The following is a 14,406-nucleotide window of genomic DNA, read 5'->3' on the forward strand; positions in this document are numbered from 1 at the left end:
CTAAGTGTAAACAGCAGTAAATACTAAATATTCAGTGTTGTTGTGCAGCACGCAGGACAGACAGCGCACAATGTGCTTTGAAGTAGCAGCCAAGAAAGGTGTAATTTAAGTCTACGAATAGTGAACACCCGTGTGCACACCTGTGTGGATCAGCGCGCTTGTATTCAAATGGTTTCCACATGTAATGGTCTGCAAGAGGATGTAGAGAGCCATAGCCCCGTCCCCCAGGGCATGAAGCAGGCATGGAGGAGATCCAGGCCCCAGACATCCAGAGTGCGAGAGCCCAAGGAGGACCACCGGAGGGGCATCCGTGCCACCCTCATGGGAAGGGCTGAGGATCCCCAGACGAGGCGTCACCCAGTAGCCACCGAGCAGAAGCTAGAGGGGGCTGCACCGGCGTGCCCGCCGGCTCTGCCGGCAGCCAGCTGTGCCAGAGTGAACCGGGTTTTTCTCTGTATCTATGAAGCGCCTTGAGGCGACTTTTGTTGTGATTTGGCGCTATATAAATAAAATTGAATTGAATTGAATTGAAACGATCATTTCACCTACTTCTAGGAAAAAAGCACAAACTTTTAGTTTTGGCAAATAAAGTACTGCTACTACTGATTTTGTTATATTTTATCAAAAATGTGGTGGAAATACTTGATGAAAAATGTTTAACCTAAAATGTACATTTTGGGACTACATTCATATGTGACTTGACATATAAAGGCTTCAGCTTCTCAGTTAATGTTTTACCTGCTGTCAGTTTTTTGAAGCCAATAGGAACTAAATTTAAATGATATTATCAACTAATGTGCTCCGAATAACTCATAACAGATGTTGGCTATTTAGTAACATATCTAAAATAACAGAATTCAGAAAAACGTAAGCAAGTTTTTGCTCGTCTGTCTTCACATGCATAGGAACTTGAGGGACATTTCACTCTTAATCTATTGGGGTTTAATATGATGTCAGCCACCTTTGCAGCTACAACAACTTCAACTCTTCCACACCAAACTCGCTCATCCATGTCTTTATGGACCTGGCTTTGTGCACTGGTGCACAGTTATGTTGGAACAGGAAGGGGCCATCCCAAAACCATCACCACAAAGTTGGGAGCATGAAGTTGTCCAAAGTGTTTTGGTATGCAAGGGGCTAAGCCCAGCTCAAACACCCATACCACCACCTCCACAAACGTCACACAGGGCACTATGCAGTCAGACATGTGCAGTTCTTCTGGCAACCGCCATCCTAGATTCGTCCATCAGATTGCCAGACAGAGAAGCGTGATTCGTCACTCCACAGACCACGTCTCCACTGCTCTAGAGTCCAGTGGCAGTTTGCTTTACACTACTTCATCTGACTCTTTGCATAATGCTTGGTTGCAGCGGAAATACATTTCACGAAGCTCTTTATGCACTGTTCTTGAGCTAATCTGAAGGCTACATGAAGTTTGGAGGTCTGTAGTGATCACATTTTCAGAACATTGGCAATTTTGAAGAATTAATTTGCTTCAGCATGCTCATGCTCTGTGGTTTTACTCGGGCAACCACTTTGTGGCTGAGATGTTGTCATTCCCACTGCTTTTGGAGACAGCCTCAAACAGCCAGTGGAGATTTTGGCACATCATCAATAGCTTAATTCTCAGTCCCAAAGGTTGGTGCATGACATTTAGCAATAATCATTTTCTTTTTAGATATTTAAGTATTTGGATATTTAAAATGGTGTTCAGTAAAGTTAAATTGCCTCCTTTAACACCAAAATCCAGTGCCACAGAGTTCAAATCTAAGATGACGATGGTCAAATGTTCTCTGCGTGACCCTTGAAGTCCAGGCAGATGACCTTTGAACATGTGAACATACTGGTGCTGTGAGTCAACACACTGATGAAGTTTTAACATGTGGCCAATCGTTACCATAGTTCCAGTGAGAGAAAGAGCTCAATAATGGTTGATAATGAAACATGGATACATTTTATTAAAGCAATTCAAACACATCAATAAACAATCTTAGAGCAATCAAACAAATACAGAAAAAGATAAGTAACATTGTCGAAGTCTGATCTGCAGAAACAGATACAGATAAATGATGAAGTTACATCACGTTTTTGATTCAGTTTTATTGAATGACTCTCACTTTAACACTTCAACTGAGTTTAATTTCTTTTGCCAAATGATTTCTTCAAGTTTCAATCTGACTCATTATTTTTATTGATTCACTTATTGATCTGATTGAATGGAGGAGAAAATGAGACTGGAGATGTTTGGATTTGTTGCTCATTAATAAATAAATGGAGTTGAATCATTAGCCAAAGTTCTTTGTGTGAAAATGCAGAGCGTCATCTCTGCTGAACGATATCTTCGCGAATCTTTTCTCCAGTTAAATGTGACAAATTTGCTTGAATTGATTTGCTGTCAATCATTCTGTATGAGAGCAAGTGTCAATTTTGATAAAGTAGTGATCATGTCGTGCAGTCAAAGTCTTCACATGGAGTCACTTTAAACTGTTTGGGATCAGGCCGAGAGCAGATTCTCATTAGAGGTGATGTAAACACATCATTAACATCTGTCTGTAGAACTGCTGACCTGCTGGCTGCTTCAAATCCTTCCTTACTGTGGCCATGGCATAAAGTGCTTCTCCAAAAATCTCTTAAGGAGTTTTTTTTTTTTTTTTTTTGCTGGGGTTTTTTTTGTACTTGATTGCTACTTTAGTTAGAACTTCTATAGTAAAAGAAGATTATGGTATTTTCATTTGCAGTTATTTACGTTACCTTTCCATGTGTATACACAGAATGACAGAGACAGGGAGAGCAGCAGTAAGACCCAGTACAGTACAGAGAAGCACAGATTAAGTCAGACAATATGAAAAAGAGGAGCTGGGCTGGAGGTGGGTTGCACAGCTGCTAGCAGATAATCAGCAAATATGGAAAATAAGCAGCCAATCACAAATCTAGTAGTGGTATGAGCCGTTACTTTATCATTTCGTCTGTGCTGGGCATAACCTCCTTTCATTTGCTGGAGGTACTTGTACAAGAAAATCTGTATTTGGTATATGATGTGATTTCTATGAAACTTCATGCAGAGTCATGTCAAGACTTTGTATCCTTATTGTTGATGGTAACAAAAATATTCCAAATCTGAAACGAGACTGAGATGGACAGCATCACAAGATTTATGGATGGAAACCAAAGTGTTACTTCTTAGAAAAAAACTTTCTGAAGACGTTCATTTTTGGCTTGTCTTTGTTCACAGGGTCCTCTATTACTTGGGGGCTCACAGCTGGCGGGTCCTGGGGGTCAGGAGAAGCAGGAGGAGGCACTGACGGCTGGCTTTGGAGACTCTGTGGATCTGCAGTGCATCAAGTCACAATCAGGCCAATTATTGACATAGAAGTCATCTAAGCGCTGTTCAGTGCTTCGTTAAAAACTATAGTAATGCATGGATTACAAATCCAAATGATTGACAAAATGAAAAAAAGGAGTTTGCGTTGATAAAATCTTCAGCAACTCTGACTCCAAGGTTGCATTTCCATTTGAAACCTGTAATATGCGTGCATTAACAATATCTGGAAATGAACTCCATCCTTGAAACAGTGTGTAACCATGTGGAACAAACGTTAAGGTATGTTTTCTGCAGTGATGTGCAAATAAATCCTGTGAAAGTCAGTGTGCACATAAGCTGGCACTGGTGTAACACTTGCCTAACATAACATGGTTCTAAATGCACATTTTACAGCAGTCTATCCTTTTTCTTGGCCCTCATGGGACAGAAGCTGAAACTTGACTGAGACAAGTTTGAAAACCAGTTAAATTTGCTGTGACGTCTCACCTGCCGTCCTGACCTCCCCTCCATCAGGATAGTTATGTCTGCTGTAGTAGGTATGGGGAGGTTTGGGTGGAGGTTGGCCCTCTGAGGATAACTGTCTCTCCAGGCTCTCAGCTCTCCTGCTGAGAGGTTTGGTTGATGAGGAATCATCTGGAGACTCAGCCAGCTTCTCCAAACTGAGGTTGACAGATGACGCTCTCCTGAGTAGCAACAAGTCATCTTTAATTTTAGTGTATCTATTATACCCCTTCCATGCGACTCTGAGTAACTGTTTTACATGATTCTCAAACTAGTCTTTGGCAACATTCAGGGGGAGATCTGAGATACAAGCTTTCTACTTAAAGGGCTAACTATTACAGTCATTTCTGTCTCTACTTGCGAGGCCACTCAAAAAAAAAATACTGGTGGCCACCAGTGCTACCCCTCAGCCTCATATATGGTAAAAATGTACAATTCCTAGGTGATGTCTTGAGTTATTGCATTCATAAAAACTTTTAGACAATCTTGCCAGAGGATATTTAAACTCATGCAAGCTTTTCAGTAGCAGTTTGACAATCCTAGGTGGCGTTACCTTGTTCACAAGATTTTCCGAAACCTTGACATATGACTTTCAGGTCAAGTTTTTGAGGTCAGGTGGAGGTTTTTTCTTGACTCACATTTTTTTTCACTCACTATGTGTTTAGAAGTCACTCTGCATTTAATCATTAGTTATTAATAATCTCTGGCTCTCTTCCACAGCATGCCTCTTGTCCTGTCTCCTTCCCATCACCCCCCCAACTGGTCACAGCAGATGGCTGCTTCTCCCTGAGCCGGGTTCTGCCAGGGTTCTTCCTGTTAAATTTTTCTTAACACCATCACCACACGCTTGCTCACAGGGGTCATTGATTGTTGGGCTTTTCTCTGTATTATGGTAGGGTACATATAAAAGTGACTGTTATTGTGATTTGGTGCTAGATTTTTAAAAAAAACCAACTCAAATAAATTGAAGGTCAGACTTTGAGTAGATGCACCTATGATAAGTTGAAAATCCTATATCACGTCATTCTTGAATTATCCACACCTCTCGCCTATAGCTGCCTGGCCGCCCAGCAGGGTACGAACAATATCCCCATAAGCCTTTCAGGCTGACAGGTAAAAAAAAATCCTTACTTCCTTATTTATCATTGACTAGCCCTACAGTCAGCCCCTGGTTCATCCTCTGAAACAACCTGTCTCTTTAAGGCTTCGCTCCCTTAGAAGACTCAATTCCTTCTTCTCTTTCCACCTGACTAACTTCTGAAAGCCTGCTGAGAGGCGCCAGCCAGTGCTTGTGCTTGTACTGCCTATACTTTGAGTATGTTATGCCTCAATTATATACTATATAATGCATTACATTTTTATTACATCTAGTTCTGGAATCCTGTGAATGCTCTAGAAATCCTGTGAATTTTTGGCTGACAGGACTAGGATATTACATGGTCACTCTAGCTTAACACAAAGCCTTGAAGCAGGCAAATACTAGGAAAACAAATCAGCATTAACAAAAACCCAAGTTTATTTAATTTAAAAGCTATATCTTGTTATCCAGCAAGCACACAGTTTCCATGCCACAATCCTTCCTTTGTGGACTACCATTATGAAGTCTCAAGTCTGGCATTTGGGCTGTTACTATCATGTTTTTTGGGGAAAGACGTGGCCATATTAGAAAAGAGGATAAGGCTGGAAAGGAGTAAGCAGATGGATCTCAGAACACGAGGACAATATCTACAGATATTGAATTGTAAAGAATTGTTATTCAATAGGATTTACGATCTAGACCAAAGACTACATCCAGATCTTTTAAAATAGTCTTTGGTTAGTCCACAGTTCAAAACAACAATCCCAGTCTGAGCTCAGGACTTTAGCATTCAGTTCCTCAACAAATAACCCCACCACTAACTGCTGTGAAAACCACAGCATTTCCTTTTTACATGTCAATTTCTGTACCTGTTAAATAAACGTACTCAATCTGTCCCACAGAAATCCCTTCGTCAGTGTATTTTGTGACTGCTGTAGTCATGCAGTCACTGCAGTGCTCCATATTTCATCACCATGCAGCAAACGAAAGCAGATGCAATGCATGACGGCTGAATAGAGCCATAGCTGTGTCCTGTGCCACCGTGTGTTTTTCCACTATTGTGTGCCCGCTGAATGTAATTCACCTTGTCCAAGTATCTCATTAAAGAAAAATCCTGTTGGTGGGGAGTTTCATTTCTTTGGCCTCTCACCCACCTCAGAGGTGCCCAGTGTCCCCACAGTGCACAGTGTGAATAGGTAGATGTGAAAGTCAAAGTCAAATTATCTTACACAGTTTGAAGGAAACCATTCCAGCCTGAAACTCCATCAAACACGTGTGACTGACAACCGTCCTCTCTGACCCCAAAAACCATGCCTGTAATGCTTTGTATTAGGGACTCTGTCCATTCCAGCAACTTAATTTAATAACAGAATTCACAGGACCAAAGCAGAAATGTTATGGCTGCTTACACAGCTAAAATAAATAGTTTTTAAATAATACTTTGATATTAAAAGGAAAGCTGTGCCTCATAATAGTTTGAGGTACATTTATTTAAAATTAACAGAGAGAAAATCCTATTTATTCAACAGAACACTGTAATAAGCTCATAGCAGGATAACTACGGGATGATTTAATGTCATCTGAATGAAGACTTTGTTGTTTCATATGTTTGTTAATATTATCATTATCTTGATGTATATACTTTAATTAAGACAGTTTATTCACTATTACAACTATTTGAATCCTTAGCTGGTCACATCACTACTTACTCATGCCACTGCATGTCCTGGCTGAAAATACCTCGCTATTAAGGCAGGTGACATTTACTATATTGCCAAAAGTAATCACTCATCTGCCTTTACACGCATATTCAATTTCATTTCAATTGAATTCAGTTTTATTTATATATCCCCAAATCATATGTACATAGTAGTACATATGAACTTGTGTGATCCATAGGGTTTCATATGATGTCAGGTCACACTTTGCAGCTGTGAACTCTGCTGTGAAGGCTTTCCACGAGGTTGAGGAAAGGTCACACACGGCAAAATGCTGTCAGACATGTGCAGTTCTTCCGGCTCACACTGTCATACCAGACAGAGAAGAGATCAGGTATTCCACTGCTTCAGAGACCGATAGAGGTGCTTTACACCAGTGCATCTGACACTTTGTGTTGTGCTTGGTGCTCGCCTCTGTCAGTGCGCCCCAGGGTGGCTGTGGCTACATTGTAGCTTGCCATCACCAGTGTGTGAATGTGTGTGTGAATGGGTGGATGATTGCGTATAGTGTAAAGCGCTTTGGGGTCCTTAGGACCAAGTAAAGCGCTATACAAATACAGACCATTTTACCATGTAAGGTTTGGATAAAGCTGCTTGGCCATGGAAGCATATTAGGTGAAGCTCGCTACATACTTGAGCCAACCTGAAGATCACAAGAGGTTTGGAGGTCTGTAATAACTGAATCTTTGCCCTGTCAAATCTAAAAAATAGACTTCAATAAAAATGTACCAAAGTAAAGCGATCTCTCTCCTTTCAGCTCAGACAGCACTGTCATAAAGTTCCTTGCATGTTCATTAATATGTGCACCTAGCATTTACATTACTACCATCTTGTGGCCACAGTTGGCTATTGTCGCTGAAAGCTGCTTTTAATTAAGTGCCATAGGAAAGTGCTATTGTCTCTGACAGGGTGTCCATCTGGAGCTGGACAAGTTATATTTTTAATTTACTTTATGAAAAATGAAGAAGTACACCAGCACTTTGGAGCTCATGAACTGATTTTTTTCAGCAATACCTGGTCCTCAACACAAACAGACATTTAGCACAAACCTGTGATTTACAGAATATAGAATCTATAGAATCTCAGATATCTATTATCAAGTATATTAGAGGTAATATTTTACTGTTCTCAAGCCAGGAAGGCGGACAGATAGCACAAAGAGTATGTTTTAGTCTGATCAATTTAGTCTTTAGTCCTGTCTTCCAATGCTCACTCCCAACCCATGGAATTGCCACCCCTCCTTGAGCCCGGTGCTCCTGGAGGTTTCTCCCTGTTAAAAGGGAGAACTGTTGCCAAGTGCTTGCTTACAGGGCATTGTCCCTCTATTATCGTAGAGGCTTTACCTTAGAATATAAAGCTGTTGTTGTGACTTGGTGCTATATAATTAAAATTGAACTGAATTGAAATAGTTTCCCTGTCATCGTCTTGATGCATTCTCAATCATTCAGGTAAGTAAATCTCCAAAAGTTGATTCTGTTCATCTGGACGTAGCGTTTTCAGTGGGAGAAACGTTTCGTCACTCATCCAGGTGACTTTTTCAGTCTCAGCTGACTGCAGGTTTCCCCAATCTTATAAACAGTACATTTGCATATTATTTAGATTATTATTTAAATTTAACATGACAGCTAACTATGTTTTACAGTTGCCTCTACTGAAGACTTTAAAGGGTTTCAGGCAAAGTTACACTAACTCTAGTTTTAGCCTCAGACCAACCTGACTGGCTAACAAATGCTAATGTTAGCCTGTGATTTAGGCTGCTAACATAAAAACTTTTAGCTAGCTGACCAGCATAGACTAATTTGATAGTTAACAGCAGGGGCGATTGAATCAAAGCACCCCCAAAGATGTCTTACTTTTTTGACAATATTTGCTGTTTGTGTGACACACTACTAAAAATATAAAAAGCATACAGAACTTTGTTGTTACAGCTCGTTTTTCCCCTGCTCTGGCTCTAGCACCCTTTCTGCCAGAGCGATGGTGGCTGAGACGCAGCGGAGCGGAGGGGTAAGTGCCTGGCTTAAAACAGGACATATTAGCTGCATTTAACCCTAAGTTACTTTTTATATAGTTAGGTAGGAGTCAGGCCATGTTTCTTTTTAGCTGAAAAACATTACACCAGGTAACCTGCAGTGTTGAAAACGTGTTTTCCAATGATGTTTGCTACCCTATAATCCGTCCTGCTCTGTAGTAAAATCAGCGACATTTGACCGTCCTGTTGCTCCCATTGAAATTTATACAGCTTATTTAAAATCTAAAACTTATAATTGAATGCAGCCTACTGTTGTTACCACTGTCCTGTTTGAAATGGATACTAACTAGCTAACTGACTGAATGCCCATTAACCTTATAACTCCTGTTGTGTGTGTGTGTGTGTGTGTGTGTGTGTACAGAGACAGCCAAGTTCATAATGGATATAAGGAAGTTTTTTCAAAAAAAGGAGCCACATTCAGGTACAAGTGTAAAATCAAATGATCCGTTAATCAAGAATAATGTTGGATCAGTGTTTTAATGTTTATATCTTTTATTAGATGTTCATGTGGTTTGGTTATTTGCCTTTCGGTTGAAAGTACACTGAGAGAGGACTTTTTATTAGTGATCTTAATAGTTTTTTTTATATAATAATGTAATTTTTGCATCTAATTGAATACAATCTATTTGTGTATGATTGTCAGTCCAAAGAGAAGAAAGAGGGGAACGTGAAGAGAAAGTACAAGGCCAGGAAGAACCAGGTAAGAAAACAGACAGGGAACAGTGACGGGCACAACAGAAACTGTTAAACTGACAAAGAGAAAAAACCTGATTTTACTCACACAATCTGGAAGTTGTGTCCTCCCTAGGCAAGGCAAGGCAAGTTTATTTGTATAGCACAATTCAACAACAAGGTGATTCAAAGCGCTTTACAGAGACATTAGAAACAAAAACAAATAAAAAGCATGATTTAAAATTGATTAAAACAAGCAAACAAACTAACTAACTAATTAACAAACAAACAAACAAAACAGTATATAAAATCAAAACAGATAAAATCAGAACAGTAGATAAAATCAGTAGTTAAAATGTTAGTTTTGAAATTTAAGCTTAAAAGTGTGGATTTGGTGCTTTATTCAAATGCAGCTGAGAACAGGTGAGTCTTCAACCTGGATTTAAATAAACTGAGTGTTTCAGCTGATCTGAGGCTTTCTGGGAGTTTGTTCCAGATATAAGGAGCATAAAAGCTGAATGCAGCTTCTCCGTGTCTGGTTCTGACTCTGGGAACTGATAAAAGACCAGATCCAGATGACCTGAGGGATCTGGAAGGTTCATACTGGGTCAGGAGGTCACTGATGTATTTTGGTTCTATATTAAAGCTGCTGTACAGAATCTGCAAAACAAACTGGGTTGAAACATTTTTGACCCTCTTTAACAACATTCCGACATAACATTGTAATGGATTGGGGAGATTAAAATTAATGATATATTTTTATGTGGTTCAGCCAAAACTCTACTAAAACCTCAGCCAGTAATAGGTAGGCCAACTTTTGGACCGTCCAGTTGTCTGTATGACTGCCGCAATACGTACATCACATTTGCACACTATCAGAAAGAGCCAAACAGCCCTGGTGGAGTGAGGAGCTGCAAAGAGAAGCAGATGCTCTGTTTATATTCTAAAAATGTTTTAAGCTTGTTTCAAAGATTCTGTACAGCAGCTTTAAATGTTTTCCAAAAGCACACATACACTTCTCCAAAAGTCGATTCTGTTCATCTGGACGTAGTGTTTTGTGGGAGAAACGTTTCGTCACCCATCCAAGTGACTTCTTCAGTCTCAGCTGACTGCAGGTTTCCCCAACCTTATAAACAGTACATTAGCATAATGACTGAAACCAGCCCACTGACGGAATAATGGGCTGGGAGGTCAGTTCCTTAATCTTAATCACACATACAGTGTTTCTCAAACGTTTTACAGTGTGTACCACCTGATAAAAAAGTCAAGCTCTCTCAAGTACCAAAGCATGAAATCTTACAACACAAAATTAGTATCTGCAGTGAAGATTTTTTCATACATTGTATACATTCTACCACAGGCAAAGTTGCCTCCATTTTTATAGGTTTTTATTAATATTTTGTAATAATGTATTTGTAAGAATTTATTCTGTTTCGGGAGTGTTTTTTATGTATCTGTATTATATTATACAAACACATTAAAAGTTAATCTCTGTCCAAAAAATGCACTCAGTTTACTTCTTACTCACTATGAGCATCATTCATTATTCTCCCGCAGTAATTAAGGTTAGGATATGTATTTTTTTTTTATTCCAATCCATTCTTCTTTTGCAGCATTTAAATAACCTTTATCAGATTTGATGGTTTTGTTGTAGACTTTTCAAAAAAGTGTTTTGCTTTTCTTTCACAAATGTGGGATTCAATTGTGTTAAAATGTACAAAACAGTGATGTCATGTTTTGTGACGAGGACCCAGGCACAGAGAGACTTGATGAATTTAAGAATCTTATGATTTAATAAAGAAATTTGCAGACTTGCACAGAGAGGGTAAAACTGTGATGACTGATAAAGGAGACGAAGACAACAGACGATGAGGACAGGGAGGATGCAGGGACCGAAAGAGACAGGGAAGAAGTCTCATTGTGACGAGTAAAGTGTATCTTGGCTGGCTGGGCAGCTCTCTGGGTGCTCAGCACCCCCAAAGCTCTGATCCTAGAATCGCCCCTGGTTAACAAACTATAGTGGTGATATTATTGAAAGTTTAGTTTCACCTCAGCACATTTATCATTATGTCCATTTTGTAGCACATAAAATGTTTAGTTAATATTTGTAGACAGACACATTTTTCCTGTAAACACATTTTTACTCCAACTTCTCTTGAAAATGTAATTTTTGTAATGCTGAGTAGATCATTTCAAGTATGTGGGAAATTTTTGTGACCCCATTGAGCTAATTGTAGTTAAATTATAACTATATGTTGACTAAAGTATAATATAGGCGCAGTGCTGGTCTGCAGGGGTGTTATATGCCATGTGGGGATGCTGCTGACATATTGTAAATTGTTATGTCTATATCAAGCTAATAATAAGCAGGGACATTTGTGTCTTTCTTAAAAATTCAGATCCTTAGAGATTATTTGAAAAGTGGATCAACAGCTATCACTAAATGAAACACTCTAAACCTGCAATGGAAAAATATCCCTTATTTCACCTGTGATCACACACTTGCACGTGCAGAGCCAACAAAAGGAAACACTTTACTGAGTGAAAAAGGAAGATATAAGATGCTGATGGTGCAGTGCAGCTGGTCTCAGGAGAGGATCAAAAAGCCTGATCACCTTGTCTACAAAAACAAGGTGAGTTTAATGTTGTGATTGATTTAGTTTGTGAAGGTTTGCGTGTTACTTTAATTATAAACTGCTTATATTGCAACGGAATGCTGTTATGTGTTTGCAACTCTACATTTATTTTAGGAAAATTAATAATGATAATCCACAGCAGATCTAAACAAAACCAAAACTCTGTTCTTTCTTGCTGGCTTTCAATGGTAGGTGTACAAGTTCAGTTTATTTCAAGTCATTTTCCACCTAATACTAAACTTTGTATTTTTATTCCTTTTTTTAATCTTAAATGTAAACAATAGCAACAAAAAATGAACATCTTAAAACTTCTTTTCTTTTCTTTTTTTCCTCAGAATAAATTGATCTTTAAAGCTCAGATGGAATTTAATGGACTACCACGCTACATTCAGGACTTTATCACACAGGTAAATGAAGGTATCACTAGAAAGTGTGCACACAATTTCTCACTTCATGCTTGCTCTTCACCAACCTCCGGTGTCATTTTGTAGTCACTTGTCTTATTATTGTCTAATTTGTTGCGATTTAGGGTTTGTGAGCACAAGCAGAGGTTTTTGCTTGGGAAGTAACTGTGCCCTCTTTTTGAGAGAACATGTAATGGCTGTGAAATATGTCAAACTTTTCTCCTCTACTTTAACAGCTAAGAGCATTTTGAACACAGGGGACAAAAGGTGTGGATTGAGGATTTTGAACTATGGCATTTAAGTGTTGTCAATGCTGAGGGTTCATGGACACAAATCCTTATTCACTTAGCTGCTGTTGACAGTTTAAAAGTCTTCATCAGAACAAGCAATATAAAATAAAATAAAAGAATATTTAGCATTAAATGTACCAATGTTGTTGTGTACTACTTGTGCACAGATCATTTTAAGAAGTTTTAATTTACAAGCAAATGGTGTATAATGGTGTAATTGTATAGAAATGTATGGTTAAGGATATAAAAACGTACATTTAATGGGTTAAAGTTAAAAGAAGTGACTGTAAATAGTAATAGAAACAGAATTTTCAGTTTTTCTATTCACAGAAAAAATCCATTAATGACACAGAAAATATATTGTGACTAAGAATAAGACGATTTTTCCGTTGTACCATTTACAGGAAAGTCTTTCAACTTCCGTTAAAAAAAAACAAACACATTACTGTTTTTGTACAGAATTCTTTTTTACAGTGTAAAGCAACATCCGACAGCTGTTTCCTTCAATAACTGATGGACTTTTTGCATATTGTAATAGAAATATTCAATACACTCAAAACTGAAAACAAGCGTTAACCTTTCTGAGCATGGTTTTGTCTCTCTGCTTACAATTTGGTTACTAAGGGAATAAGTACCCTGACATGTACTGTGGGCTCAGTCAGGGCCCAACATAAACTATCTGCCCCAGAGTCCCTGAGAAAAGCCTTTTTCCTGTTTTACTGTGTCCCTCAACGTGTAAACAAAGTCTACAAACTAAAGTTTGAATTATCGAGCTACTGTGTGATTCAGCAGTGAACTAAGGCTACGCTCACACTGCAGGCGAAAGCGCTTCAAATCCGACTTTTTTGACCCTATGTGACCCATATCCGATCAGTATCCGACAGTGTGAACGGCACAAATCCGATGTTTTCAAATCCGATCTGGGTCACTTTCGTATGTGGTAATGAATCCGATACATATCCGATGTTTTAGAAAGCGACTGCTGTTTGAACGGTCATGTCGCATTAAATCTGTCTTTTACGTCACTGACACAAGACATTCGCCAATTATCAGCGCCAGAGAAGACATCGCGAACGCTTCCTGGCCATCCTGTGTAGATGTCAGTGAAACTGTTGGGAAGACAACGTTGGAGAAACGTGAACATTTTATTTGTACTGTATAATCTGCAGATTCTGACAGAAATCTGCAACTATCCTTTAAGCACCACTCCTCTAAAACAGCAATAAGGATCATTATTAGGTTATCTACATTATTATGTAAATAACAAAATAACTTAAAGCAAAAATTGGGAAACGTAAAGTCCGAAGTCTTTATATTAAGGGCCATCAGTCAAACAATATTGTTTGCTCTGGGTCTAAACAGAGCGCGTTGTGTGTGACATCTTCTTTTGCGCATGCGGGCCGCTTTGAGCGTTCACACTAGAGCGCGTTTGCTGGTCGCATTTTATTTGTAGTGTGAACAAGCAGACAAAAAAGTCCGATTTGATCAAAAAATCGGAATTGAGCATTAAGACCTGCAGTGTGAACGTAGCCTAAGTAATTCACATCGTGTAAAAAAAAAAAAAAAACAAGTATCGAATTAAAATTTAAATGAAAACTGCAATGGTATTATCAGAGAAATGTACTTTAAAATATATCTGCAGTATTTAAATAAACCTGTAGGCAGTAACTGCCTTCATACAGCACATTCTTGTTACATTTTAATCAAACTTTGGGGTGAATTCATCTCAACAATGCATCATATTGTATTAATTCAT

At 38.8% G+C, this 14,406-nt stretch overlaps 2 protein-coding genes across 3 annotated transcripts in view; one reads left to right on the forward strand and one right to left on the reverse strand.

The window, feature by feature from the left end:
- Positions 1-2,649: 2,649 nt before the first annotated feature.
- Positions 2,650-14,406, reverse strand: part of sptbn5 (spectrin, beta, non-erythrocytic 5) — a 68,126-nt gene continuing 56,369 nt past the window's right edge. For both annotated transcript variants that reach the window (XM_082515699.1, XM_082515700.1), the window contains exons 80-81: positions 3,809-4,005; positions 2,650-3,328 (exon numbers count right to left, since the gene is read on the reverse strand). In XM_082515699.1, coding sequence (XP_082371825.1) covers positions 3,174-3,328; positions 3,809-4,005 — 352 coding nt within the window. In that variant the 3' untranslated portion in view covers positions 2,650-3,173. The remainder of the gene's footprint in view (positions 3,329-3,808; positions 4,006-14,406) is intronic.
- On the forward strand, positions 8,194-12,447 carry LOC309696223 (uncharacterized protein; the record flags this gene model as incomplete). The annotated part of the gene is made up of 5 exons (XM_082517377.1): positions 8,194-8,623; positions 9,010-9,069; positions 9,292-9,348; positions 11,835-11,953; positions 12,292-12,447. The coding sequence occupies exons 2-5, from the start codon at positions 9,027-9,029 to the stop codon at positions 12,445-12,447; spliced, it is 375 nt and encodes a 124-aa protein (XP_082373503.1). The 5' UTR covers positions 8,194-8,623; positions 9,010-9,026.

The sequence above is a fragment of the Aulonocara stuartgranti genome, assembly GCF_965226115.1.
Source record: "Aulonocara stuartgranti genome assembly, chromosome: 19".
In the NCBI taxonomy this organism is placed as follows: domain Eukaryota; kingdom Metazoa; phylum Chordata; class Actinopteri; order Cichliformes; family Cichlidae; genus Aulonocara; species Aulonocara stuartgranti.